Source organism: Cynocephalus volans, chromosome 2 (assembly GCF_027409185.1).
Source record: "Cynocephalus volans isolate mCynVol1 chromosome 2, mCynVol1.pri, whole genome shotgun sequence".
NCBI classification, from domain to species: Eukaryota; Metazoa; Chordata; class Mammalia; order Dermoptera; family Cynocephalidae; genus Cynocephalus; species Cynocephalus volans.
In genome coordinates this window covers 212548451-212575122 of record NC_084461.1, presented here as the reverse complement: position 1 = coordinate 212575122, position 26672 = coordinate 212548451, and the positions used below count along the sequence as shown (strand labels likewise).

Sequence of the window (26672 nt, the reverse complement as noted above, 5' to 3'; positions counted from 1 at the left end):
TGGCTGGAGAAACCAAGTCCCTCCCTCCCCCTAGAGCTCCAGACTCTGCTGGGCCAGATCTTTGTGGGCACCAGTCACCCTCCTGCCACACACACTTATCTCCAGTCTCTCACACACATTCTATTTCATGTATCCGCATTCACATACCACACGCATGCTACACACACACATGCACCACACACATACCATGCACTCACCTCACACACATCACTCACACCACAGCACCACACCACACACATCACTCATACACCCCCAAATACCACACACACACAAATACCACACACCACACACACACTCAAACACTGCACACCACACACACACCACACACACTACACACACACCACGCACACCCACACATCACACACACACACAGCACACACCACACACATACACTGACCCCCCACACCACTTCACACATACCACATGCTTCACTCCCCCACACCCCCTCACACCCCCACCACACACCCACACAAACACCACACACACACCACACACACCACAGCCCCCGTACACCCCACACGCACTCACACAGCTACACAGCAACTTCCTTCACACACTTTCCCGTCCCTTGGAGGCCTGACTCCCATACACATGCTCAAAGGCTCCCTCCCCATCAGGGGCCACGCCCTGGACTCTGGTCCACTCCCTGGCTGGTCGCATCCCTGCCCACCCCAAGGCCACCCCCCAGTCTACCCCTCAACCTGCTCCCCAGCCTGCCCCCACCCAGTTTGCCCCCCAGCCCACCATCAGCCTGCGCCCCACCTTACCCCATCTTGCACCCTGTCTACACCTCAGCCTCACCCCTGCTGGGACTTCAGACTCCAGCCTGCCCCCTTGCCCCCAGGCCATCCCCGTGCCCACCAGCTCGTACTATCCCCAACGCCCCCATCCACGTCCTCCCAGCCAGAGGGACGACCGCACCCCAGGTTCAGGAGGGAGCGGGGCGTGACCGGGGCGTGACCGGGGCGTGACTGGGCGGCCCCCCGCAGCCCCGCCCCGGCGCCCCCACCGCGCCCCCGGCTGTCCCGAGCCCCACCGAGCCGCAGACGGCGGGCATGGAGACGCGAACCCGGCGGCGCCCGCAGCTTCTCCCGCTGCTGCTGCTGCTCCTGCTCTGCGGTAAGGGGGTGTCGGGCCCGCCCCGGGGGCCCCAGACCTCTGGACCCGCGCAGACCCTCGCCTTCCAGCTCTGCGCCTGGGCTGCGCCCCTCCCCTGCCTCGGAGCTCGGGCGGGGCGCGCGGTGACCCTGGCGCGGTCCCCAGGCTCTGCGGGAGTGTCCTCGGCCGTCCCCACTCCGGAGGAGCCGCCAGGGGAGGCACGGGGTCTCCTGTGGACTCGACAGCCCTGCTCCTCTCAGCTGCCGTGTCCTCGGGTCTGGGGTCTGGGGTCGCTTCTGCAAGCTGAGTCGGGCCAGGTCCGGCTCCCTTCCCTGCGATGGGCCGCCGGTGAGGTAGTGAGCTCCCCGTCCTGCCTTCAGCGCGTGCACGCCGGGCACGGTGGTGCGGACGGCGGACTGTGCACCAGCAGCGTTGGCCTCCCGGGGCAGCCCTTCGGCGTGTGTCTGCGGAGCTGGCGGGAGGCAAAGGGGGCAGCTTTCAGAGCCCTCCCCTCCTTACCTCTTCCAAGCAAGAAAATAGGACTCTAGGGAGAAACTGGCTCACAAAATGGAAAGGGATTAAATGAAAAGCTTGTTTTGAAGAAAGTTACTTAAGAAATGATCTAAGAATAAGAAGGTGCATGTATGTGTATGCCTGCATGTGTGCGTGTGAGGGTAAAAGCTTGCTGGAAGAATTCCTGCTGAGGGCTGGTGGCTGTGAGCAGAGTCTGAGCCTCGTCAGTTCTGGGAGGGGAGCAGTTGATGCAAGGGCCCTGGCCAGAGGGACAGGGACTCTGGGTCCGTCCTCCAGGGATCCCCAGTCTCCCTGGCTGTACGATGGCCTGTCTGGGTACCTTGAGCTTTGATGATTTGGGATTCGGGAAGGGAGGTGAGAAAAGGGTGGACCAAACTCAATAATTGTTTCCCTTCCATCGATGAGGTCTTGGTGTGCAGAAAGTGTGTCTCATCTCGTGTTCCAGGGTTGGCGCCTAGGATGAGGGGCAGTGTTGAAGGGTAAGGGCATGTGGCAGTTCCCAGAGATCAGGGGCATACTGATTTGGGATTTTAACAAGCCTCCAGTGCGAGGCCCCTTGAATGGAGATTTTGGTCTCTATGGTGGAGGGAAAGCCCTCTGAGTTCATTCTGAGGGAGGCTGAGGCTCTCCTGACTGCCTCTAGCATGGCATTGAGAAGGACCACACGCAGAACCCGCACAGAAATCCTCCCCATTAATAATCCTGGGCCTCCGGTAGACACAGTCCTGAGGGCCACCTGTGTGTCCAGTTTCATTGGCTCCCATTGTCCCTCTCTGGTGGAGCAGAGGCTCAAGCTTCCCTAGGTTGAGGTCTAGCAGGGAAGGTGCTGGCCTCTGGGGTGTCTGAGAATTCCCAACTGTTTTTTTAGAAAACACTGGACACTGCTCAAGGCCTGGGGATGGGAAGTCCACTCAGCAGGTGCCCAGCCCTTGACTGGAACTTCTGGTCTGGGTGAGAATCCCAGATCATAATCCCAGGATCATAAGGCACTTACTGGCCTTTAGCCTCAGTTTCCCCATCTGCAATGTGGATATAGTAATAGCAGCCTGTAAAGGGCTGCTGTGACTATCAGTTTGACTTCACTCAGTTCAGTTACAATTGCCTCGTGCTGGGCACAGAGATGTGGAGCAAAAAGGTTCATGCTTAAGTAAGGGGACGTATGGGACCATGCCCACCAGTGCCTGGCACACGTGCCTCACGGGGGCTCACTCACTTATACATCCGAAGATAGAGCACCCTAGTGTGTGTGTACGTGTGTGTGAACATGGTACCATGTTATCACGCACCATGTTATCATATTATCATGGTACCATGTTACTCATTTTTGTTATCATGAATAAAAGTAATGATGTCCTGCTACGCATCACCTGTGGTCACTCTCATTCTGTTGAATCAATTGCACTCAGGGGCGGTGACTGGAGAGCAGGTAGCCTTGGTGACTTAGACCTGGAGGATGTGGTTGGCTGAAAACAGGGCCATAGATGTTTAGCATTGGAGGTCCCTTGCAGGTCATCTGGTCCCACTCCTCATTTTATAGATAAAGAAATTGAGGTTCAGGGGTGAGGAGGGAATTGTCCAGACCACAGGGACTAGGGGCAGAACCGCCCAGACACCACAGCCTCCCGAGGCCGACCAACCACAGTCACCGCAGCCTCCGGCTGGTCTGGTTGAGGCTCATTTCCACAGAGGGGATGAGAGCGCCTGTATTTCATTTCCAAATGACTGGCCACAAAAGGCCTTTCTCGGAAATGCAGCTGTTTGGCTGTTTATCATCCCCCAGCGTCTGGAAGTCCCTGAGACAAAGAAACAGAAGCCTGCATGTTCTTTGTTTCCTGATGGAGCCAACCAATATGGATTTCTATTCTCATTCAGTTCCTGCGAACTTTACTAATGCAGGCGGTGGCTGAGCGGCAGTGACCCACTCTGGTGGTGTTGCCAGAAGTGTGCATCTTTACTCTGTTACTATGACACTGGGTGGGTTGTCAGGTTTTCTGGAGCCCCTTAAGGCTTGTGTGCCTCAGAAGTGGTGCTGGAGTGAGGCTCCCTGTGGAGGGCACTCTTGTTCTGGTCCCAGAGGTGTCCCATGGGGGTGCATGCCCAGGGCTGTTGCTGTTGAGGGCATCCTCACAGCACCTCTATGGGCAGAGGAGTTATTCTAGGACACCCACTTGGGGATGGCACGTGGTCCTCAATGGCCCATTCACATTGTGCCTGGGCCAGGCCCAGCAATGCAGGGGCATGATGAGATGCTGCTCTACAGAGGGATTTTGGGGTGTGTGGAGACCTGGGATAGTGAAGATTGTGGGGTGCATGGAGATTGTGAAGTACACAGAGAGTCTGGAATATGTGCAGGTTCTGGGGCCTGTGGAGGTTCTGGGGCACGTGGAGGTTCTGGGGTATGTGGAGATCTGGAACATGGAGAGATTCAGGGCAGAGCAGTGCGAGGGGCATGTTGTTAGGGATCCTTCTTGTCTTTGGAAGCTGGGCTGACTCAGTTGTGGATTGTAGAGTCACAGGGAAGGGGCTGGCAATTCCTATTCTGACCAACCCTGCTGTAGCCCTGAGGATGGAGGGAAATCGATGCCAACTTTGTCCACCCCCCCTGGGCTCAGGGGGGAAGACTAGGGGCTCAGAGGGCATAATGGTCGCCTGAGGGCAACTGATAGTTATTGGGACCTTGTCCTAGAGCTCTGTTTCAGAGCATCATGGTTAATGTGAAGGTGCATCAGGCTCAGGCCTTGGGTAGGAGAGATGGGCAATTCAATTCATTGCGACATCCAGGACAAGGAGGATGTGGGGAGGGGAGAAGGTGGTGGGGGAGGGAGAGAAGAGGTGAGGGATAGGTGAGGTAGAGAAGAGAAGGAAGTACTGGGTTGGGGCTTGGTGGTTTGTCAGGTGGCAGTCGGGGCAGGCTGAGGGGGTCCAGGTCCAGGTCCAGGTCCAGATCCAGGTGGGCCAGGGGGTTCAAGGGATCTAGGGGTTTCAGGTCCACATCCAGGGGGTCCAGGTGGTCAAGGTCCATGAGGTCCAGCTCCAGGGGGTTCAGGCCCAGATCCAGGTGGACCAGGGGGTTCAAGGGGTCCAGGGAGTTCAGGTCTACAAGGGTCAGGGGATACAAGGGGTCCAGGTCCAGGGGGTCCAGGTTCAGGTGGTCCACTTCTAGGGATCTAGGTTCAGAGGTTCCAAAGGGTCTAGATCCAGTGGTTCCAGATCCAGGTATAGGGGTCCAGGTCCAAGTGTTACAGGGGGCCCAAGTCTAGGTTGTCCATGACCAGGTGGTCCACATCCAGGGGGGTCCAGGTCCAGATGGTCAGGTCCATAGAGTCTAGGTCCAGGAGGTCCAGGGGGTTTAAGTACAGGTCTAGGTGGACTGGGGGTTCAGTGGGTTCAGGGAATTCAGGTTTAGGACAAGGGAGCCCATGTTCAGGTGGTTTACATCCATGGGGTCAAGGTTCAGGGGGTCCAGGTCCATGGGGTCCAGGTCCAGGAGGTCCAGGGGGTGCAAGTCCAGATGTAGTTGGGCCAGGGTGTTCAAGGGGTTCAGGGAGTTCAGGTCCAGGCCCAGGGAGTCCAGGTTCAAATGGTTTACATCCAGGGCGTCCAGGTCCAGGGGTTCCAGGTCCAGGTCCAGGGGATCCAGGTCCTGGGGGTTCAGACAGGTGGGCTGGGCAGCGGGTATGGCACTGGCTAGGAGAGAGTGACTGGGTGAAGCTTTCCTGGCTTGTGCCCCTTGGGATGTCGGGTGGAGCTCAGGAGACCCGCCGTGGGTGCTGAGAGGACCCTATGAGGGATGTGAAGAGTGGCAGGTCGACTTTCAGAAACTGTGGTGGGAAGCCTGTCTGTCAGCTGCTGGGAAATGATGCTTTTAGAACTGGGCCTTAGGGAAATAGGAGCGCATGCTGCCTTCATCATTGTCTGCCTCTGCGTGGTCCCTGGGGCCTGCGCTTCTCAATCTCTACTGCCAGGCTCACCAGGGACCTAGGACTGACTTCTTGCTGGCAGGCTCTGCAGGTGCAGCTGAGCAAGGTTGCGAGGGAAGCCCACCCAGGGCTCAGATGCTGACTCTGCGTTTGGCCTTGGGAAAGTTGCCTGGTTTCTTTTGGGCCTCAGATTCCCTATCTTTAAACTGGGGGTGGGGACAGGAGGCCTGATTTTTTTTCAGGGCCATTACATAAATGTCAGCCTGTACTCCAGAACCTGATGCAGAGCCCAGCCTTGGCAGGTAATTGCAAATGCCTACTGGGAGAGGAGGAAAGGAAGGCAGTGGGGAGCACCCAGAGCAAAGAGACAAGCCTGGGAGAGAGCCCCACTTGTCAAAGCAAGGATGGGAATTGGGGTGAGGGTGTGAGCCTGGGCCTGGAGTGATATGCCACCTGGAGACAGGTGGCCTGGCCTTGAATATTGACTCTCCTGCCGTGTCCTACTGGGCAGGTAGATGACCTCCCCAGCCACAGGTCTCCTGTCTTTAAGCACCTGTCCCGTCTAGTTGTTGTGAGGCTCTGCAGGTTGGACCACGCTTAGAACAGGGCACTCAGGGAGCATGGACATTACTGAGAGAGGAGGAGAGTCAGAGGCCAAAGGGGAAGGGAAATGGGGCAATGGGCCACCAGGTAGGTGCCATGGGTTCCATTTCCAGAAGGGGCCAGTGAGTGCGTGCCTTGGCCAAGGGGCAGAGCCCAGGTGAGCACCCAGGGCCTCTGCTTGCTGCTCTTCCATGCTCTATGCCTTTACTCCTGAGAGTGTGGTCCTCAGACCTGCAGAAGTGACATCACCTGGAGCTTGTCAAAGATTAGTGCCTTACCCCCTAGGCCTGCTAGATTGGAATCTGCACTTCATCAAGTCTCCAAGTGATGGTGTGCACATCTGAGTGGACACATGTTGCTTTCCAGCACTTGTTCTTAGCCTTGGCCACACACTGGAATCACTTGGGTGGGGGGTAGGGAGTAACAAATATGAATTCTTGGGTCTCCAACCCAGAGACTCCCACACATGGGCCTGGCTGTGGTCTGGGTGAGTCTAGCCTCCTAGCCTTAGGGCTTTCTGGGTGGCCTTATGCATGGTGGTTCCCACTAGCATCAGAGAATGGCTTTGTTTGCCTTCTAAAGTCTTCTATTATAATTATTGTTTCCTTCAAAGCACTTCAGAGTCTAGAGCTATGGTAAAATAGAACCAGCAGTCAACAGCCTAGGATACACAGAAGTGGGAGCTGCTGGAGCTCAGGAAGGGGGCTGTGGTGATGGGAAACAGTCTGATTTGTAGAGGAGGGTGGGTAGGCACTCCTGCCAGCTAAAGGGTCCTGGAAGGGCAGCTAATGGGTGGGGACAGCTGGAAGCTGAGAGAATAGAAAGTGGAAATAGGAAGTTGGAGCCTGATAGTGACTAGCCTTGAAAGAGATTTTGTAGGTGCATGATTATTAACCAATGAAAACACCCAGAATCAGAATCACACTCTTTTACAAATGGAGAGACAAAGGCCCAGAAAGGTGAAGGGTCCTGCCCAGAGCCACACAGCAAATCAGGGATTAAAGGGGATGAGGTCTCTATCTTCTGGTTCCCAGCCAGGTGGGGCATCTGGTGGGTGGTTTGGTCCAGCTTCAGAAGGATATTGGCTTCCCTTCATGCGGAGATGGTATAGGCTCCTCTTGAGAAGATACCAGCTCCAGTCTTGGCTGGTGCTTGCTTTGGACTCATGATGTGAGGGCTTCTGAGGTCCTGTTTGGGTTCGGTGGAAAGTGCTGTGGCTGAAGACTTACCTGTGCCATTCTGTTAGGCTTTAAATAAACTCTGAAGACCTGTGTGTCCTGTCCCAACCTGGCTCTAGGTCCACCTTTCCAACATCACTTCTCCTTTCCCTTTACCCCAACAACTGTGTGCACCCCACCCCTGTATGCACACAGTACAATCAGCTTCACTGGCCTCCTGCCTGTGCCCTGACCACCCCTACTCCTGCTCTGTTCAAGTTTCCTGTAATCTTCCTGATTTTTTATCTACTTGTTCTGTAAATTACTGAGAGAGGAGTATTGAATTCTCTGACTATAATCATGTATTTTTCATTTTCTCCTTGTAGTTCTATTTTTGCTTCATGCATTTTGATGCTGTGTTATTAGGTGCATAAATGTTTAGGATTGCTATGTCTGCTTGACAAATGGAATTCTTTATTGTGTGAAAAGATCTTCTTCATCTCTGTTAATATTCTTTGCTCCAAAATATACTTTGTCCATTATTAATATAGCCACTCCACCTTTTTTGATTAGTGGTAGCATAGTGTATCCTTTCCTACCCTCTTATTTTGAACCTATTTGAGTCTTTTTATTTAAAGTAAGATTTTTGTATTGGGTCTTGCTTTTTGATCTTATCTGACAGTTTTTGCTTCTTAATTGAAGTGTCTAGACCACTTACTTTCAATCCAATTATTGATGTGGTTATTGATATGGTTTAAATCTACCATGGTACTATTAATTTCCCCTTCCCTCTTTTTCTGCCTTCTTTTGTACTTAGTATTTTTTTATTATTCCATTTCATTTTCTTCTTCTTCTCCTGCCCTCCCTCTTTTTCTTCTTGCTAGTTGGCTGTAACTGTTTCTTCAGTGGTTGCTTTAGGGTTTATGGTATAAATCTTTAACATCACAGACTGTCTCCAAGTGACATTATACTGGTTCACGTATAGCCTAAAAAGCTGTCATTTCTCCCTTCCTGATATATATGCTATTGCTGTTATATAAAAAAACCAAAGTTATAAATCCCACAATGCTTTATTATTTTTGTTTTCACAGTCAGTTATCTTTTAAAGGAATTTAAATATTGAGAAACAAATTTTATATAATTATTCACATAGTTACAATTTCTGGTACTCTTTATTTCTTTGTATAGGTACATGTTTGCATCTGGTATGGCTTTCCTTCTCTCTGAAGGACACTCTTAAATATTACTTTGAGTGTGCTGGTTATATTTTCTGTCACTTTTTGTATGTTTGAAAAAGTTTTTATTTTGCCTTAAAAATAGAGCTTAATTGAGATATAATTCACATACCACACAATTCACCCATTTAAAGTATATGTCAATATTTTTTAGTGTATTCAAAGAACTTTTCAGTCATCACCATAATCAATTTTAGAACATTGTCATCATCACAAAAATAAATCCCATACCCATTAGTCACTCTCCATTTCTTTCAATCCCCTTAGCCTTAAGTAAGTACTAATATGTCTTCTGTCTCTCTAGATTTGCCTTTTCTGCACATTTCGTGTAAGTGGAATCATACAATAGTGGTATTTTGTGACTGCTTTTTCTCACTAGCAGAATGTTTTCAGGGTTCACTTGTGTAGTAGTGTGTATGATTACCTCATTCCTTTATGGACAAATAATATTCTATTGTGTGGATATAGCACATCTTGTTTATCCGTTCATCAGCTGATGAATATTGAGTTGTTTCCATTTTTGGATATTATGACTAATGTCACTATGAACATTTATGTAGAATTTTTTTGTGTGCACGTGTATAATATGTACGTAGAAGTCAAATTGTGGGGTCATATGGTAACTTGATGTTTAACACTTTGAGAAACTGCTTGACTTTTCCAATGTGGCTGCATCATTTCACATTCCAATCAGCAATATATGAGAGATCCGATTTCTGCATATTCTCACCAACACTTGTTATTATTTGTCTTTTAGATTATAGTGTAAAGTGGCATGTGATTGTAAAGGGGGTATAAAGTGGTATGTGATTGTGGTTTTGATTTGCATTTCCCTGACAGCTAATGATATTGATCATCTTTTCATGTACTTATCGGTCATTTGTTTGTATTTTTGGAGAAATGTCCATTCACATCCTTTGCCCATTTTTGTTTGGCTTATTTCTCTCTTTATTATGGAGTTGTAAGAGTTCTTTATATATTCTGGATACAAGTCTCTTATCAGATATATGATTTGCATATATTTTCTCCAATCCTATGGGTTGTTTTTTTACTCTCTTGATGGTATTCTTTGAAGCACAAAAGTTAAAAAACTTGATGCAGTTCAACCTATTTTTTTCTTGTTGCTTGTGCTTTTGGTGTCATATATAAGAAGACTTTGTCTTATCCAAGGATGGAAAGACTTACTCCTATATATTCTTCTCAGAGTTTTATAGTTTAGCTCTACATTTAAATCTATGGTCCATTTTGAGTCAATTTTTGTGTATAGTGTAAAAAGAGGTCCAACGTTATTTTTTTTGCATGTGTATATCCACTTGTTCCAGCACCGTTTGTTGAGAAGACTCTTCTTTCCCTAGTGAATTATCTTGGTACCTTTTTGGAAATTCAGTTTATCATAAATGTGAGGATTTATTTCTATACTCTCAATTCTATTCCATTAATCTATGTCTAACCTTTTGCCAATACCACACTGTCTTGATTACTGGCACTTTGTTGTAAGATGTGAAATTGGAATGTGTGAATCCTACAACTTTGTTCTTTTTCAAGGTTGTTTTGGCTAATTAGGGTCCCTTGAGTTTCCATATGAATTTTAGGATCAGTTTATTAATTACTGCAAGGTGCCAGCCATGATTCTGGTTGGGATAGCATTGAATCTGTAGACCACTTTATGTAGTATTGACTCCTTAACAATATAAAGTGTTCTAATCTGTGAACATGGGATGTCTTTCTATACATGTAGGTATCCTCCAATGTCTTTTGGAGTACAACTTTTGTCCTTTTTGTTACATTTCTTCCTAAGAATTTTATTCTTTTGGATTGTACTGTAATTGGAATTGTTTTCTTAATTTCTTTTTTGGATTATTCATTGCTGATGTATAGAAATACAACTTATTTTTGAGTATTGATTTTGTATCCTGCAACTGCTGAATTAGTTTATTAGCTCTAACAGTGTTTGTGTGTGTGTTGATTCTGCAGGGTTTTCTGCATATAATGTGAAGAGAGGTAATTTTACTTCTTCCTTTCCAATTTGGGTGCCTTTTATTTCTTTTCTTGTTTAATTGCTCTGGATAGAACTTCCAGTACTATGTTGAACAGAGGTGGTGAAAACAGGCCTCCCTGTCTTGTTCTTGATCTTCAGGGAAAAGCTTTCAGTCTTTCATCCCTGAGTATGATGTTAGCTCTGGGTTTTTCGTATATGATCTTTATCATGTTGAGGAAATTCGATTCTATTCCTAATATGTTGAGTGTTTCTCAGTCATGAAAGGACATTGGATTTTGCCAAATGCTTTTTCTGAATCAATGGAAATGATTGTTTTTTTCCTCTCTTCATTCTATTAATGTGATGTATTATATTGATTAATTTTCACATGTTGAACCATCCTTGCATTCTTGGGATAAATTCTACTTGGTCACAGTGTGTAGTCCTTTTTATATGTTGCTGGGTTTAGCTTTTTAGTGTTTATTGAAGGTTTTTTTTTTACATCTATATTCATGAGAGGCATTGGCCTGCAGTTTTCTTGTGATGTCTTTGTCTGGTTTGGTATCAAGATAATACTGGCCTCAGAGAATGAGTTGGAAAGTGGGGAAGTAAGTGTTGCCTGTTACATTTTCTGGAAGAATATATGAATAATTTCTGTTAATTCTTCTTTGAATGTTTGGTAGGATTCACCATTGAAGCTATTTGGGTTATCTCAGTGAAGCCTGAGATTATTTTTGTGGGAGGTTTTAAAATTACTAACTCAATCTCTTTATTTATTCTAGGTCTTTTCGGATTTTCTATTTATTCTTGTGTCAATTTCAGTAGTTTACATCTGTAATAGTTGGTATGGGTTGAATGTCTCCTCCAAACCTCATGTGGGCACTTGATCCTCAATGTGGCAGTGTTGAAAAGTGGGGCCTTTAGGAGATGATAGGATTGTGAGGGCCCTGCCCTCATGAATGGACTAATTCATTGATGGGTTAATGGATTAATGGGTTATCATGGGTGTGGAGTGGCAGCTTTATAAGCAGGAAAAGTGATGATGTGAAAGTGTTCTTGCTATTCTCACCATGTGATTGCCTGCATTGCCATGGGACTCTGCAGAGAGTTCCCACCAGGAAGAAGGCCTTCACCAGATGCACCCCCGGGACCTTGGACTTCCCAGCCTCCAAAACTGTAAGAAATCGATTTCATTTTCTTATACGTTACTCAGTTTCAGGTATTCTGTTATCAGTGACAGAAAACAGGCTAATACAGTAGTTTCCTAGGGCTGTCATAATGGCGTGCCACAAACTGGGTGGCTTAAAACAACAAATTAATTTTCTTACAGTTCTGGAGGCTACAAGTCTGAATTCAAGGTGTTTGCAGGGCCACTCTCCTTCCTTACCTCTTTGTAGCTTCTGGTGGCCCCAGGCCTTCCTTGGCTTGTACATAACTCCAGCCTCTGCCTCCATCTCTACATGGCCATCTTCTCCTTGTGTGTCTTAACATCATCTTCCCTCTGTGCCTGTCTGTCTCTGTGTCCAAATTTCTCCTTTTTATAAGAATACCAGCTACATCACATTAGGATCCTCCATCCTACCAGTGAGCTGGGGTGGGGATAGTTGGGGCCCCAGTGTCCTTGGCCTGCCATGCCTGGGGCAGAGCCTTCACCTTAGAAGTAGGGGCTGGGTAGGGAAGGGATCCTCCATCCTTCTGGCCTCATGTGCCTGGAATAAAGACAGCTCCTGTAACACAGAGCTCAGGGGAATGAGACATGCCTGCCCATCTAAGGGTGAAACTAGTTTCACTACAACACTGGGAGCTGGTGTAGAAAGGATCCTCTGCTTTCTGGCTGCACCTGCCTGGAGTACAGCCTCTATAAGTGGAGTTGGGGGGTGGGGTGGGATCAGGCTATGGCTCTAATGTCACAGCCTCTCACTGTTCTTACTGAGATGTAGTCGATTTTCCTGAATCATGTTCTCCATTTGATATTTGCCCTTAGGATGAGCTGTTCCTACCACCATCCCAGAAGGCTGTGTCCCCTTGTTGGGTCTTTCTGCTGAGGTTCCACTTAGTTGATTTTTGATTGCGAGCTGCTCATCTTCCTTGGGAAGTTAATTATGGTGATTTTCTGAGGGCTGCAATGATGGTGCCTCCTTTCAAGGAGGGTTTGGCTTTTCTCCTGCTGGGGCCTGTCCATGGCCAGTTTAAGCTGCAATGTAACCTGGCATTTCCCTGAGTTGATTCAGGTCATGTGAATTTGGGCTGCGAATCCACAAGCAGGTCAGCCTGTGGTTACGACTTCTCAGAGGGGGTTCCTCTTGCTGCCGGGGGCCCAGGTTTCATTCCTCCCTGTTGGCCAAGAGTGAAGAGTTACGACTGGATGTGAAAGTCTGTCTGCTTATCTCCTCTGTAAGGATATAGTGAGGCTTGAATAGGTTTAAAAAAATCCACACCATAGCTATAGGTGGTGTCATCAGAAGCCTTGGGTGATGACCAGGTGTCTACCTCCTGGGCTGTCATCCAGGCTGCCGCTGACAAGCTGTGGGATTTTGGATGAGTGGTGCAGCGTCTCTGATCCCATTTTTATGGAAGGAAGGACACACACTTTGAGGTGGCTGTGGGGACCAAGTAGGCTTGTCCTTGTGAGACCCCAGCTGCATCTGAGGACAGTCCAACTGGAAGTTGGGGACAGTGTTCCTGTGTCCAAGGTTCTGGGTGCCGTGTGAGTCCTGGTGGGCTTTGGAAGGTGAAGGAGACCCCAGCATAGAGCTGACTGACCGCTGGGGGGAAAGCCAGCCTCTGCAGACTCCCACCGCTTCCTGGAGTGTGTGGGGGATGAAGGGGAGCAGGGCTGACCGTCCAGATAACCCACCTGCCTTCCCTCGGGGCCATTAGTTCCTTTGCCCATAGCTCAGGAAAATTCAACCACTAGGATCCTGGGGTTCTTCTTGCATTTATGGAGCAAACACTGTTGGGGACCTCCAGGTGCCAGGCCCAAGCTGGGGGGAGAGGTCACACATGCACGTATGCATGTGTGTGCACCTGTGCAACGGGGTGCAGTCAGGACCAGCCCCCGAGGGCGTGAGGTGGGGGAGGGGCGGGCGGAGGGTGGTTCGTTCTCCTCCTGGGGAGATGGGGGTGGCCATTCCCAGTGGGAGAAACAGGGCAAGGCCCAGTGAGTGCCTTGCTTTTGCTGGAGGACGGGATGAGAGATGGGGACAGGGAGGAGTGAGCCAGGAGGGTCTTAGGAAGTGTGAGGGAAGACAGCAGGCCCGGGCACAGGTGACTGCTCCAAAGCTGTGTGACCCTGGATGAGACACTTGACCTCTCTGTGTAGTGGGTGTTATAGTGCCCCTCAGGGCTTCTGTGAGGCCTGAGAGAGAGATGACAGGGGTCTGGGGGCTGGGGGAAGTACAGGGCTGGGCTTCAGGGGCCTCCCCCTGCCATGGTCTCAGCGAGCCTGCACATATGCTTCTGGAAACTCCCCCACTGCTGCTGGTGTCTGGCCGTCTCCTGGCCATTGATGAAGCTGCCTTGCTTTGGGCGCCTGGGCCCCATCTTCCTCTTGCTGCAAGCCTTGCCTGCCACGCAGGCAGCTCACGTTCACTTGGGTGATCTTGACGGGGCCTGTGCATTTCTTAACACCCCCCTCCCCACGGTGGCCTGGGTTGTGCCCTTTGCCAGGTGAATGCAGCCTCCCCATCAGGGCTGGGTCGAGCCGCATGATGCAGCTCCTTCTTGTCCTGCTTGCTGCATGTAGCCTTGCCCTACTGTCTCGTCACTCTTCTGTCCTCCAGAAGCACTGTTGTGGGCTTGGAGCCACCTCAGGGGTGACCTACACAGCCTATCCCTGAGCGAGGGCCCCAGGCTGCATGCTATAGGTGCGGTGGACCGACTCACCACCAGTGCTCTTAACCCTGTGATCCCAACACCTCGACCCTCCCTGTGGCCTTGGGCCCTTGTGTGTGAACCAAGGGGGTCTCAGGGTCTTCTCTCGTGTTAGGGTTAGGAGGCCTGTGATCTCTGGAGTGGTGCTGCAGTCTGGTGGGGTGGGTCACTGCCCCAGAATGTGATTGGATCTGAACCCACCATTTCCTTATTAAGGCATTTTTCCAGCACTTGCTCAGGCCCAGGGGAGCTGCATACAGAGGAAGAGTTCATTCATTCATCCCTTGGCAAGTCTCTGCTAAATACGGGAAAGCAGTGAGCGTTTAGCAAATGCCTGCAGCAATAACACTGCAAGACATAGCAGGGCTCTATACGTGTACACACACACACACACACACACACACACACACACACACACACACACACCCCACCCCACCCCACCCCAGGACACAGTTGTCGGAGCTGTGTGTACACACACACAAACACACCAGGACAGAGACAGCAGGGCTGTACAGACACACAACACAGCAGGGCGGTGTACACACCCATTCACACAAACACACCAGGACACATGGCTGGGCTTTCCCTTGATTATATGATGAGAGCAAAAGCAGGGGTCAGGTGGAGGAAGTTTAGGATCAGGGAGGTCCTGTCGCCTGGAAATGCGAAGGCCACAGGGGTGGGCGGGTCCTGAAGGATAGGTGGGCATTGCTCCATAGGAGGGAGGATGGTCCAGGTGGGCAAATGCATGGAGTGAAGGCATGAGGTGGAGGGTATGGGGTGTTTTGGTGGGCAGGGCAAGGGCGATGGGGAAATCCTGGTGTGAGGAGCTTGGGCCAGACCCTAAGAATGACCAGAGGCCTTGTCCCTGTTGCTGGGAACAAGAATTCTTGCAGTGGCCTCAGCCTCTGGCCTTCCAGAATCTGAAGGGGGCTTTGGCAGAGCCGAGTGGACCTGACTACCTAGAGTCCTCCTCTGCTAGAGTCCTCCTCCTACCTAGAGTCCTCCTGGCAGGTCTTGGAATGGTCAAGACCTTAGAGTCTTTCTCAGGACGAGTTCTGGATGCCTTCCCCTAACCCTAACCCCTAACCCTAACCCTAAACCCTAACCCCAACCCCAGCCCTAACCCTAACCTGGTGATGGCCCCTCAGACCTCCTGCCCCTGGACACCCCTCTGTGAGATGCAGTGGAATTCCCACGGCTGTCCCCTCTCCAGGTGGGTGTCCCCGAGCAGGCGGCTGCAACGAGGCACACATGCTGGAGCTGCTGTCCCAGTGTGGGCAGGCCTTTGCCCACATGATGCGCAAGGTGGATATGTGGAAGTGGTGCGACCTGTCTCAGTTCATCGCGTGAGTGCTGCTCTGCCCATGGGCTTGCCGGCTGCGCTGCCCACCTGCACCCCAGCCATGCCCCGCCCCGCCCCCGCCCCGCCCACAGCCCCGCCCAAGCCCCCACTCTCTGCCGGTGTCATCTGTGCTCCGCAAACCCCATGGTCCCTTGTCAGCCTGCTATCTCCCATCCCGCCCCCTCACACTGACCTTCCAGCAATTGGATGCTGCCCCCCACACCCCTGCTTCTGCCTCTCCTCTGTGCTATGGGTCTGGGAACCCTCCCTGATGGCTGCTTCCCCTCCTGGGCGTCTTGCCCTGGGGAGTGCCCTGCCTGGGGGGGGTGCTCTGGTTGGGGGAGGGTGTCTTTCCTGGGAGGGTACTCTGTCTGGGGGAGTGCCTTGTCTGGGGGGGTGCCCTGCCTGGGGGGGGGTGCCCTGCCTGGGGTGTGTTCTTCCTGGGAGGGCATCCTGCCTGGAGGGGTTCCTTGTCTGGGGTTGCCCTGCCTCTCCTCATAGCCTCGGCTGGGTAGAAATTGTGGTGTCTGTGTCTTTCTTCTAGCACCAGCCTGGGCTGGGTCTGAGGTCAGTGGCCAGGGGGCACTAGAGAAATTGGGTCCCATCAGTTTCTACCAGGTGTGATGGGGACATGTCACTGCTGGGGGCTCTGTGTTCTGGAAGCTTCCAGATTATCTTGGTCCATTTTGTGTTGCTATAACAGAATTCCTGAGACTGGGTTAGTTATAAACAATAGAAATTTATTTTGCTCATGGTTCTGGAGGTTAGGAAGTCCAAGATTGAGGTGCCAGCATCTGGCAAGGGCTTTCTTGCTGTGTCATCCCATGGCAGAAGGTGGAAGGGCAAGAGAACAGTCTCAAGAGAGGGAGGAAGGGGGCTGAACGCATTCTTTTATCAGGAGCCTACTCCAGAGATAGCTAATCCACACCCATGATAACAGTGTTAATCCATTGATCACCTCTTTAAGGTCCCACCTCTCCACACTGTTGCATTGGGGATTAAGTTTCCAACACAGGAACTTTGGGGGACACATTCAAACCATAGCACTGAGCTTTTTATCTCCTGTGGTCACACTTTGCATGACATGTCAAGACGCATCATCCTCTTACCTCCTTGGAAATTGCCCATGGGCCACACTGCTCTCTGCCCCACCCCACCCCATCCCACCTCCCACTGTGCCATTTCAGCTTTGGAGACCTACTGGTGGCTACTGGCAGATCCAAGACGCCCCCAGTGGAGACACTGCCCAGGGGCCTTCCCTGCATAGCCTACCTGGCTCTGGGTCTCCTTCACCCCCCCGAGCCCCAGGGCCCCTGTGCTCTCCTGTCTTTATGGCTGTTCTGGTAGCTAGCTTCTGTGCCCCTTTCCCCAGCAGACAGTGGCTCAAGAGGGTGGGGCCCACATCTATAGCCCTAGAGTAGAACTGCCACACAGTCAGTGTAGAGAGACTGTTTGCTGAACCACATGGGTAGAATTTCTGAGTCTGCTGGGAGTGGTGGGCTGAGGAGGCGGGAAGGGGTCTGGCTAGGCATTTTCTTGTCCTTGGAGAGCCACGAGGAGGCTTCTGAAGGAGGCAGCCTGGACACTGGCCCAGAGTGGACTCATGGGGAGGGGGGTCGGGGAGGATGAGCTTGGAGCTTCTGGTCTCACTCCTCTGTGTAACTGGCTAAAGCCTCGGTAGGGAGATTGTTTAAACAGATCTCCAGCCCACGATGGGGAGGACAGCAGGGGAGGCAGCTGGAAAGGGGGAGCTGGGAGCAGCCAGGTCTATACTGCACAGGCCTCTTGACACCCAGCCTGGCAGTATCAGGCACCCAGACAGCCATTTGAGAAGCAGTGAGGTGTCCGGAGCCCTCCTGCACCCCAGCCAGACATGGGTGGTGTATTATTAAAGCTGGGAGACCGAGGGTGTCTGGGCCTCCCACACAACAGGGAGTGGGCACCGTGCCCCAGAGAGGGAGGCTGGGGAAAGCAGTGGACACCCACCCTCTTCTTCTGTTGGTCCCAGGAGGGTGGTCCCGGGGGCAGGGCTGGAGCCATCCTTCCTGACAAGTGAGACCAGCCACGAGGAAAGACCTGGAGATAGCGACCTCCCGAAAAGCTCGGGTGACAATCCTCTCCACAGTCTCTGAGTGTTCCATCCACTCTCAGTCCCCACGCCCAGTCACGAGCTTCCAGGAAGGGTCCCTGGATATGTGATGAAAGGCTCTGACCCTGAAGACAGAGGGCAGACATACGGAACCAAGCAACCCAGAGACCTGCGGCAAGAAGAAATTTCCAGCCGTCACCATCAGGATCTAAAAACGGACAAACTAATCCTCTCATGCAACGGGAAGGAAAGCACTCTGGGAACAAAGAAATAGCCCTGGAAAGTACAAGTGTGATAGGAATGAAAAACGGAGCAGAAGGATTGGAAGATGGACCTAGAGGAAATCTGCTAGGAGTAGGAGAGAGAGGACTGTTGGCAGCCAGAGGTCAGTCCAGGTCTAGCACCAATATAGGAGGAGTTCCAGAAAGAGAGAACAGAGAGTGGAGGGATTCAGGGTCCTTTCCTGGCTTCCAGCCTGCTGGGCCCCTCTCCTTCCCATTCTGGGCTGTGGGTGCATTGTCTTTAGGGAGAGTGTTCTGGGGAGCCAAACTGGTGGGGGCATGTCGGGGGCTCTGAATGGCCCAGGGATTGAACACTGTAGTCAGTTCCCAGTTTTCTTGAGAAGCACCGGGCATGGGCTTTTTGTGTGTGGCCTGTGAACCGATCCTCAGAGACGGGTGCCATACTCAGCTGTGCCCCAGAGCCTGGCAGCCAGGTGGGCTCACCCTGACACCTCATGGAGCTCCTGCCCTGAGCCAGGCCCTTGCTGGGGTGTATGGACTTCAATTCATTTGGTCCTCTCATTTGGATAAGTATTACTAACCCCATTTACAGATGAAGAAACTGAGGCTCAGAGAAGATAAGTCATGTGCACCAAATCACAATGGTCAATGGCTGAGCTGGGGCTGGAGAGACCTTGTCACATGGGCCCTGCAACCTGAGCACTAAGCACTATCCATGCTGTCTTCTCGGATCACCCCTGCCCCGTGGGCTTCGTCATGCACCCCAGCTCTGGCTGGAAGTGGACTTTGGGAACAGTGGGGGCTCTCAGCCCTGCCCTGCCTCCTCTCGGGGCAGTTCTGGGGCTGCATACCACTCACCCTGCCCCGTAAGCTAGCTGTCCACAGCAAGTCTTCCCTGGGGTCTGTTGGCTCATCTCGGCCCTGGGGGTGGTTGTCGTGGGTGGCATTCCTGGGTAGCAGTTCAGCGGAAAGGCCTTGGAGGCATGGTGGTGTTTGGCGGCTGCTCGGATCCCAGATCAGCTGGTGGGGAGGAGTGGGCATCAGGCCCCGAGTCTGGGGCCCTGGGGGAGGAGCAGTCCTGGCGAGATGAGGTTTGCCCATGGGCCTGGCTGTTGAGGTGCTCCCAGAGCCTGCACACGTCCCAGGGGCTGCATCCTAGCTGAGGCCCAGGACAGCCTACGGCTCTGGACACAGATTCGAGACTGTTCCCTTGCTCTTGGCTCTTCCTTGCTGAGGTTACCTGGAAGGGCACAGGTGCGGGTCTGAGCTGTATTCCAGCTGAGAGCCAGCCTTCGATCAGTCAGGGGCCAGGCTGGGTGACCGTGCCTGGGCTGCCCAGATCCTGAGCAGGAGGGATGGGCACCTGGAGGGCAATGGGCCAAAATCCAGACTGATGATGTTCCATGCAGGAAGCTCCTTGCAGGAAGTGGCTCCTTCCTGTTGATGGGCCAGGTCGGTCGCTCCCTCCAGGGACACCACTGGAAGGAGGAGGTGGGCCACTCCCCTGTTCCCATGGTGAAGCCAGGGCAGGGCCCCTAGCTCTCCTGTGTCTGTCATGCAGCACAGGCCCTGTGTGGAACTGGTGGTGCCTTGTCAGGCGTCTGCCTGGCTTCTTTCAGGGCATACTGGATGGGTGGCTGGGCCAGCCTTGGCATTGCAGACCTGTCCCGCGCTACCGTCTCGCCAGCAAGAACGACGCGGCACACAAAGGATCCTTCTGCAGATCAGCTTTAATGCATCTTGAGAGGGAGAGCATAAGCTTGCCAAAAATGGAGACCCCGAGCGAGGGAACCCGCGCCCTTTATATAGAGACTGCTCCTCGCCTAGGACGTGCTCCTACCTTATTGGTGGCTGCCTAATCGGCCCAGGCGTGTTACCGAGCAGCCCTGCCCTCCACCGGAAATCAGCGCCATCTTGTAATGGCGATTTCGGGCAGCTCCTCACATCTCCCCCTTTTTTATCATTTAAAGCGGCTGGTACAAGCTCGGCGGTCGCGGACAAATTAGCCAGCGTTCCTGTCCTAGGTCGTCCCTCCACAGACTTTGACCTTACCCGTCATAGGTTGACCCTATCGCCACCGGGCACCATGTCTTAGGTTGGTTCAAGTCTGGGGGAAGTTGCCCGTCTCTGGACACACTGGAGCCTGTTGTTACACATAGACCTGTTTGAGCAAGGGCGAACTCCTCTGAACAAGCTTCAGGGAGGCCAGCCAACAGGAAGGGGGAAGGGGAGTCAGAGCAGGCTAATCCTTAAGCATGGACAGCCAAACGTCAGGGTTGGCCCCCTGTTCCAGGGCTAGAAATGCCTGGGCGATGACTACCCTGTCTCTCTGGGTCTGGGCTTTTAATCTGCAGACCAACCATAGTAGGAGCACAGTTCCCCCACATAAGAACATGCCAACCCCAATCACTCCTGCCCACTCCTTGAAGTGGGACACGGCCGTTTTAATCCATGAGGACAGTCCGGCTGCGAAGGAGACATCCACTCTTGTTGAATTCACGGACACAATGGCCATGCGCAGCTGGTTTATCAGGTTGTCAAATTCTCTCGTCCAACCTGTTGAAAGATGCTGGGATAATTGTTTAGACAAATTTGCAGCTTTGGTATACTTTTTATATTGGATACTGGTGACACATAACCCTGAATATTTCCATTGACACCCCAATTGAGCAATTTGCCATAAAACGTCTATTTGTTCCTGCACAAGATCCACCCGCTGGTTAACCACCATTAATCCTCCCTTCAGCTGAGCGTTTAGCGCAGTCTGTGTTTCTAGGGCCTGTGTTACCGCGGAGGACAAATTATTCAACGTGGTGGCAGTCTGTACCGTGGTAGTCAAGGAGACGGCAGCAGCTGTGGCTGCACCCGCCGCCAGGGATACGGCGGCGACTATTGCCGCAGTGAGACCAAAATCCCTCCTCTGCCTGAACAAGACCATAGTATTGGGAGCTTCTACTGGGACAGGAATCCATCTAGGCATTCGAGCAACTATGGCCAAATTGAACAGCGTAGCATTCCGGCACTGTGCATAAAAGCAAGTATAGTTATCACAAGCAATCTGACTCCTCTCATCACTAATATTAGTTAAAATAAACATGAAAGGAGGATAAAGGCAAACTGGTGTTGGCGGGACAGAGTAATTTGTTCCAAGCTGTTTTATGGACACAGTGGATTCAAAGGACTCAGTCACATTCCACTCAAAAGAGGCATTTCCCCAACCACCGCCTTTTGAAAAGGCAAACGGTGAAAGGTCCGTGCAGCTGCCATTTACCCCACACAACAGCCAAACATCAAATGGGTTGGAACGGATCGCCATCGTGGGGTTTTGATATGTCCAATTTAGGCCTGAAGAGGTAGCATTATACTGGGTACCCATATAAGGCGAAAAGGTAAAGTAATTTTTTAGTGCCCACCCCGCCTTTTTAGACTGGCAGCCCGTCCAGGGCGGGGTATCTCCCTCCCTTCTGGGGCTCAGGCAATCCTTTTTTAAATGTCCCGGTTGACCGCATTTAAAACAAACTCTCTGGTTCCGCCCCTGTCTTGGCTGTCCCTGTCTAGGCAGTCTCTGCGACTGGAGGATGGCAGCTGCCAGCCCTGCATTGGTCAGGGGTCCCCCGAGTTCTCGACAAACTCTGAGCCAATCCTGTACACCTTTACCTTTTCTGGGCGCTATGGCCGCGCGGCATTCCTGGGTCGCCTGCTCAAAAATCAGTTGTTCAACAAGAGGCGCAGCCTGATCAGGGTCCCCAAAGATGCGCCCCGCTGCTTCTGTCATTCGAGCCACAAAATCTGAGAATGGTTCCTGAGGTCCCTGAATGATCTTAGTAAGTTGTCCAGAAGCTTCCCCTTTTTTGGGGAGTGCCTTCCAAGCCTTAATGGCAGTGCTAGAAACTTGAACATAAGCACCCCATGGGAAAGCCGTCTGATCAGCGGCAAATGGGCCCTGGCCTGTTAACATATCAAAGGTCCAATCTCGCTGCTCGGGGGTCAGTGCAGCAGTGTTTGCCCTGGCTTGAGCTTGTGCAGCCTCATGCCATAGCGCCTTCCATTCCATGTATTGACCCATGGTAGGGAGCGCTGCCTTAGCCAACATTTGCCAGTCAGCGGGTGTCATAGCCACACCAGCAAACCTTTCTAGCATTACTAGAGTAAAATTGGCATTTACACCATATTTTCTAACCGCCTCTGCTAGATCCTTAATTTGGGTGTACTCGACGGGGGCATGAACTCTCCCTCCGCCCTCAACCTCAAAAACTGGGAAGGCAGCTTGAACCTTTTTCCTCACTTTATCAGAGAGGAATGAGAAGGGATTAGAAGACTGCACGTAAAGAGGAGGCGCCGAAGGCGCAGGCCGTGCGGGGGCCACTGGGGGCGGCCGGCATTTCCACTCCCCGAGTGGTCTCCGCCGCCTGTCGGGATGATATCTCTCCTCCTCGTACCTGGCAGCTTCCTCCTCCAAATCGGATTCCTCACTAGGGCTGAGGGGATCGGAGTCGGGCTCATCCAGATTTAAATCTTCTAATTCTTGTTTTAAGGCCCCCAGCTCTTGCATAGGGTAGAGGCCTCCTTCTTTCCCTTCCAACTTTTGTCTGGGTTTTGAAATCCCTCCTTTACCGGCAGATGTGCCGGGAGTGTCACTTTGTTGTTTTAGAATCTCTCCCTCGTCCGTAGACTTACCGGGAGGGCCCTTTTTCTTATGGGAGACGTCTCTCCTCCTGCGGGTACCCATCCTCTCACTCCGTTCAGTTTCTGACATGCTGTCTTGGACCTCCTCTAATGTATTTTGCCCTACTATCACTACCGGTTTACAGCCCTCATCTTCTAAGCAATTTTTAATAAACTTCCAAATGGTCTTGGTGCCCTGACGGAGGTCTCCCTCCGCGTACTTGCGGTCAAGGTCTCTGCCTAGTTTGTTCCAAGAGCTCAAAGTCAAGGAGCCGGAACAAGCAAACCACGGCGCTACACGATCTACCTCTTTTACAAAATTTTTGAGCACACGGCCCCCTACCTTTATATCACGTTGTCTCAGCACGGCCTCTAACGCGGTAACCATGGACTGAGTGGAACCCATAACGCGCCCCACTCCGTGGGAGGCGCTGTGAGACGCGCTGTTCCCTTACGTACTAGAGGCTCACACAGGTCTCTGGTGCAGCTGCTTATCTACGTCAGTCTGACCACACCAACGGGCGATTTCAAAACCTTTTAAACCAACCGGATTAACCCCAGACCAAGAACAGGCATACCTCTCCGAACTTACCCTCCTGCAGTTCTGAATCCTCCCTGTCTCCAGGGGGTCTCCGAAGGTGCTGACGATGACACAAGTTCCCGGGTTTCGGCACCAAATGTCCCGCGCTACCGTCTCGCCAGCAAGAACGACGCGGCACACAAAGGATCCTTCTGCAGATCAGCTTTAATGCATCTTGAGAGGGAGAGCATAAGCTTGCCAAAAATGGAGACCCCGAGCGAGGGAACCCGCGCCCTTTATATAGAGACTGCTCCTCGCCTAGGACGTGCTCCTACCTTATTGGTGGCTGCCTAATCGGCCCAGGCGTGTTACCGAGCAGCCCTGCCCTCCACCGGAAATCAGCGCCATCTTGTAATGGCGATTTCGGGCAGCTCCTCACACAGACCCAATTGCAGGGAGGTCACCACCTCCAGAGGCTGCTTGTTGCATCCCGGGCCAGGGGACCATTGGGAAGTTGCTCTTTACATTGGGCTGAACTCTGGGTTGTGATAGCTGTGACCTTTAGTCAGCTGTGAGGCTCATCCAGAGCCTGCCTGCTTAGAAAGACATGGCGCATCGTGGATGGCTACCTGAGTGTCCTTCCCATGTGATTGCACTGACAAGGTGACCCCCAGGAGGGGGCTCCCATGTGTCCTGCCAGATGAGGCCAAGGGAGGTGACTTCTGAGCAGGAGATGAAGAGGTGGGGGCTGAGTCTCACAGGTCTGAACCCCACATGAAGGCACGTTGACTTGATTGGGAGGTAGCTGGCCCCCAGCCTTAGAAAGACCTTCCCTCTGGGCCCTTAGGGTGTACCTAGATGGTGAGGGCCTTGCACGTTTAAGTGGCCATAACCATATGTCCCTCGACCCTGGAGAAGCATGGCTTGGTGGGGCCAGCTGCCTGCCCCCCTTCAAAAACAAACTCAAAAATCAAACATTGGTGAAAATGGAAGTCAGCTTTATTCAGGAACACCGGTGACCTGAGGAGAGATGTTAGGCTAACCCATCTCTGGAAAATCTGGAGGAGAGTGGCCAGGCTAAAGCCATCTCAAAGACTCAGATTTACTGGTGGGTGTTTAAAGAGGGGGCTGAGGGAATGGAATGTGAGAAATGAAAAGCAGGAGGGAGGGAGATGTGAGATGTGGGGGCTCCATGCAAGGAGCCAGGTGCGAGGTCCTGCCAAGGCTCCGTCTGGTTTCTGCTCCTGTCCTTTCAGTTATCTCAGAGTCTGGAGAGCACATGCCTCCCGGCAAGTCTGCAAGTCTGCAGCTTCAGACTAGCTGGAAAACAACTTTACATTCATGTAAATAATGTCATCTTGGCCCATATCCAAGGTTCAGAATATCAAGTAACCATGGGAAAAGAGGGAACTCAGAGAAAGGCATGCCAAGAAAAAAATTGTGTTCTTTTAAAATCTTTTAGAGCTCATGAGGTTTTAGGTCCCAACATGGCTTCAGTCCTTTTCACTCCAGGTCCTCTGGGCAGACCTGGGTGGTGGGGGGACCAGGGGAGATGGGCTGAGACCCTGGGCCCTGGGAGCTCATGGTCTCAGAGGAAGCAAGTCACGGTCACAGATGACGCAGATCTGGGCTGGAGACACAGGGAGTGGTTCACAGGCACAGATGACCCTGTGGCTGGGAATGTGGAAGTGACTTTTCCAAGGCCACGCTGCAGGCAGGAGGCCACCAAGTGGGATGGAACCCAAACCAACCCTGCCCGTCCTCCCAGGCCCGGGGTCAGGTGGGTGTGAGGGGTTGTGGGGAGAGCCTGGATGTCAAGCCCTCTGCTTTTGCAGGTACTACGAGAGTTTCACCAACTGCACCCAGATGGAGACCAACATCTCAGGCTGCTACTGGCCCAACCCCCTGGCCCAGGGCTTCATCAGCGGCGTCCACAGGCAGTTCTTCTCCAACTGCACCATGGACAGGGTCCACTGGGAGGACCCCCCGGACGAGGTTCTCATCCCTCTGATCATCGTGCCTGTCTTGCTGACGGTTGCCATGGCTGGCCTGGTTGTGTGGCGCAGCCAGCATACTGACAAGCTGCTGTGAGGGCCCTGCGAGATGGAGGGGCCATGCCTGGCAGCTGAAGAAAGTTCCCCCGGGCTGGGAGAGCTGGTGCACACTGCCTGTGTTTGGCCAGGCTGGGCATCCCACCCGGTCACAGGCCGACCCTACCCTCCCAGGCCGACCTGGTCCTGGTGGCTAGCCTGCCGCCTGGCTGGAACTCAGGCTGCCCACCCAAGCTCTTCCCTCTTGCTTGGGCCAGTGGAAAAAAATGTGATGAGGCCAGAGCTTGTATGTGGGGCACAGAAGTCATCATCTGCTGCACCCTGCGCTCCCTCTGGCTGGGCCGGGGTGTCTGGCCCAGGTTTCTAGGCCAGTTTTCAGTATACAATCCCACCCAGCCTCAGCCTTAGCCCAGGCCCCAACCCACCTCCAATCCTGAGCCAGATCCTATTTCTTTCCCTGCCCCTAATGCCATCTCCTGTCCTGACTCTGACCCCATATTCTGCTTTGACCCTGATCTCATCTTCAGCCCTGTTGCTGACCCCACCTTCAGCCCTGGCTCTGGCCCCATCTCTTGCCCCAGCCCTAGCCTCTGACCCCACCTCCAGGCCTGGCTCTAACTGCACCTCCTGCCACAGCCCTGACCCTGACCCATCTTCTGCCCTAACCCCACGTCCACCCCTGGCCCTGACCCTGACCCTGACCCCATCTTCTGCCCCAGCCCTGGCCCCTGTCCACACCTGGTGGAAAGGGCAGGTGTGGGCCTTGGGAAGACCCTTTCATGTTGTGGACCCCTGAGCCCTTCTGGTGGGGAGACCAGGCACACTTCAGGCTGGAAGGCTGGGAGATGGGGGCACAGCCTGGGGCTACCAGGAGCTGTTCAAGGCCTGCAGATCTGCCTGTCTGTCCCATCACGATTCTGCAACTCCTGTGGACTGTGCCCATGACCAGGGGCTGGAGTGGGGTGCATCAGAGCCTGTGTAGGTGGGGCAGGGGCCTCCTTCCTTACGGGATCCCCTGTGAGCAAGGTGCAGTCTGGGGTGGGTCCTGTGCACATATGTACTCTGTTGGTCTCTGTCTGTGCTTTGTCTGAGTAAAGACTCCTCCTACTTCTGGGATTTCCTGTTTTATTTCAGGGTATTCAGAGATGGTGGGTCTCGTGGCCTTGAGGATTCCCTGGTACCTATTTTACAGAGAAGGAGCAACTGAAGTTCCAGAATCCCAGAATGCCAGAGCTCAGGGGTCTCAGAGAGCTTCACAACAGGGGCATGTGGGCTGGGCAGGAGGGGGGGCTTGGTCATCCTGCTTGCAGTCCCCTGGGGCATTTCCAGCCCCTGATCCTGAGGTTTGAGGATGAAGGAGAG

The 26672-nt window shown here is 52.4% G+C and overlaps 1 protein-coding gene across 1 annotated transcript; it reads left to right on the top strand.

Moving 5' to 3' along the window:
• Positions 1-1039: 1039 nt before the first annotated feature.
• Positions 1040-26409, top strand: RAMP3 (receptor activity modifying protein 3). The gene is made up of 3 exons (XM_063087460.1): positions 1040-1119; positions 15615-15747; positions 25095-26409. The coding sequence occupies exons 1-3, from the start codon at positions 1056-1058 to the stop codon at positions 25348-25350; spliced, it is 453 nt and encodes a 150-aa protein (XP_062943530.1). The 5' UTR covers positions 1040-1055; the 3' UTR covers positions 25351-26409.
• The last annotated feature ends 263 nt before the right edge of the window (positions 26410-26672 follow it).